The sequence below is a fragment of the Solanum lycopersicum genome, chromosome 2 (assembly GCF_036512215.1).
Source record: "Solanum lycopersicum chromosome 2, SLM_r2.1".
In the NCBI taxonomy this organism is placed as follows: domain Eukaryota; kingdom Viridiplantae; phylum Streptophyta; class Magnoliopsida; order Solanales; family Solanaceae; genus Solanum; species Solanum lycopersicum.
This window is the reverse complement of record NC_090801.1, coordinates 42,946,463-42,949,305: the sequence shown is the minus strand read 5'-3', so window position 1 is coordinate 42,949,305 and position 2,843 is coordinate 42,946,463. Positions and strand designations below refer to the sequence as shown.

Below are 2,843 nucleotides of genomic sequence, written 5' to 3'. Positions count from 1 at the left end.
GCTTTCTCCTTATCACGCTGTCCTTGATTGTAATGCTAAGACTGTGACTTTAGCAATGCCTGGTGTTCCAAGGGTTGAGTGGAAGAGTGTTAGTGGTTCTTATCCTAGCAAGGTTATCTCTTTCCTTCGTGCTCAGAGAATGGTGGAGAGGGGGTGTTTGTCTTACTTAGCGTTTATTCGGGATACTAATGTTGAATCACCTCCCATGGACTCTGTTCCCTTGGTTCAGAAGTTTCTCGATGTATTTCCTTCTAATCTTCCAGGTGTTCCTCCCGATAGGGATATCAATTTTGCTATTGATTTGGAGCCGGGCACTAAGCCTATTTCTATCCCTCCATACCGTATGGCTCCAGCAGAGTTGAAAGAATTGAAGAATCAGTTGCACGAGTTATTGAGTAAGGGTTTTATTCGCCCTAGTGTGTCACCTTGCGGTGCCCCTGTATTGTTTGTGAAGAAGAAGGATGGGACTATGGGAATGTGTATTGATTACAGACAGTTGAACAAGGTAACAGTGAAGAATAAGTATCCTCTTCCGCGTATTGATGACTTATTTGATCAGTTATAGGGAGCATCATTGTTCTCTAAGATTGATTTGACGTCTGGGTATCATCAGTTGAAGATTAGGGCATCAGATATCCCGAAGACAGCTTTTCGGACTCGGTATGATGTCCTTCGGATAGACTAATGCCCCTGCAGCATTCATGGAGTTGATGAATGGGGTGTTTCGACCATACCTTGATTCTTTTGTGATTGTTTTCATCGATGACATCTTGGTTTACTCTAAGACTAAGGAGGACCATGTCCGACACCTGAGAATTGTACTTCAGAGGTTTAGAGAAGAGAAGTTGTATGCCAAGTTCTCAAAGTGTAATTTCTGGCTTACTTCTGTGGCATTCTTAGGACATGTGGTGTCTAAGGACGGTATTAGAGTAGATCCGGCCAAAATTGAGGCAGTTAGAGGCTGGACGCGACCTACTTCGCCTACTGAGATTCGAAGTTTTGTGGGATTGGCAGGCTATTATAAACGATTTGTTCAGAGTTTCTCTACTATTGCAGCTCCATTAACTAGATTGACACGACAGGATGTGTGTTTTCAGTGGTTTGATGAGTGTAAGAAGAGCTTTCAAAAACTCAAGACTTTGTTGACTTCAGCTCCTGTGTTGACTCTACGTCAGAAGGGTGTAGACATTAAGTGTATTGTGATGCTTTAGGAGTTGGATTGGGTTGTGTGTTAATGCAGAAGGGGAAAGTGATTGCTTATGCTTCTAGGCAATTGAAGTCTCATGAGAAGAACTACCCTACTCATGATCTGGAGTTGGCGGCTGTGGTATTTGTAATTAATTTATGGCGTCATTATCTGTATGGAGTGCATTGTGAGATCTTCACTGATCATCGGAGTCTTCAGTATATCTTTAGACAGAGAGATTTGAACTTGAGGCAGCGAAGATGACTTGAGTTGCTGAAGGACTATGATGTGACCATTCTGTATCATCCGGGGAAGACCAATGTTGTGGCCGATGCTTTGAGTAGGAAGACTCATAGCATGGGGAGTCTTGCATCTCTTAGTATTGAGGAGAGACCATTGTCTAGAGATGTTCAATTGTTAGCTAACAGTCTTGTCCGATTGCAGATCTTAGAGGAGAGTGATGGGATGATTGCTTTTATTGAGGCTCGGTCTTCTTTAGTCGAGCAAATCCGTGCACACCAGTTTGATGATGAAAAATTATGTCTCATTCGAGACAAAGTATTGAGAGGGGATGCTAAGGAGGCTGTCCTTGAGTCTGATGGTGTCTTGCGGATCGGAGGTAGAATTTGTGTGCCCAGGACAGGCGATTTGATTAGATTGATTCTTGAGGAGGCCTATTGTTCTCAATATTCCATCCATCCGGGAGCGGCAAAGATGTATCATGATCTGAGTCAGCATTACTGGTGGTGTGGATGAAAAGAGAGATATTTCAGATTTTGTTTCAAGGTGTTTGACTTGCCAGCAGGTCAAGTGTGAGCACCAGCGGCCCGGAGGTGTATCTCAAAGGATGTCTATTCCTACTTGGAAGTGGGAGCGGATTACTATGGACTTTGTTGTGGTATTGCTTACCACAGTGGGTGGTTATGACTCTATTTGGGTTGTTGTTGATAGGCTGACCAAGTCTGCCCACTTCATTCCGGTTCGGGAGAAGTATACGGCAGAAAAGTTAGCCGAGCTATATATCAGTCAAATTGTTCGACTACATGGAGTTCCTATTTCTATCATATCAGATCGAGGTTCACTATTTACTTCTCACTTCTGGAAGGCATTACAACATGGTATGGGTACTCAGTTAGATATGAGCACAACATTTCACCCTCAGACTGATGGTCAGTCTGAGCGGACAATTTAGGTGTTGGAAGATATGCTCCGAGCGTGTGTAATCGATTTCGGAGATAGATGGGATCGACATTTACCCTTAGCGGAGATTGCCTATAATAACAGTTCTCACTCTAGTATTCAGATGGCCCCATTTGAGGCGTTGTATGGCAGAAGGTGCAGATCTCCGATTGGTTGGTTCGATTAGGCGGAGATGGACTCTTTGGATACAGATTTTCTTAAAGATGCTATGGAGCAAGTTCGTATGATTCAGTATAGACTATTGACAGCTCAGAGTCGACAGAAGAGTTATGTAGATCGGAGAGTTAGGGCCTTAGTGTTTATGGAGGGTGATCATGTTTGGCTCCGAGTATCACCCATGAAGGGTGTGATGAGGTTTGGAAATAAGGGCAAGCTTAGACTTAGGTTCATTGGACATTTTGAGATTTTGAGCCGAGTGGGAGAGGTGGACTATAAGTTGGCCTTGCCACCTAGTTTG

The 2,843-nt window shown here is 43.6% G+C and overlaps 1 protein-coding gene across 1 annotated transcript in view; it reads left to right on the top strand.

The window, feature by feature from the left end:
* The window catches only part of LOC138342048 (uncharacterized), a 4,484-nt gene extending 1,932 nt beyond the window's left edge, over positions 1 to 2,552 (top strand). The window contains exons 6-10 of the mRNA XM_069294232.1: positions 41 to 479; positions 1,015 to 1,157; positions 1,631 to 1,894; positions 1,992 to 2,291; positions 2,379 to 2,552. Coding sequence (XP_069150333.1) covers positions 41 to 479; positions 1,015 to 1,157; positions 1,631 to 1,894; positions 1,992 to 2,291; positions 2,379 to 2,552 — 1,320 coding nt within the window. The remainder of the gene's footprint in view (positions 1 to 40; positions 480 to 1,014; positions 1,158 to 1,630; positions 1,895 to 1,991; positions 2,292 to 2,378) is intronic.
* The last annotated feature ends 291 nt before the right edge of the window (positions 2,553 to 2,843 follow it).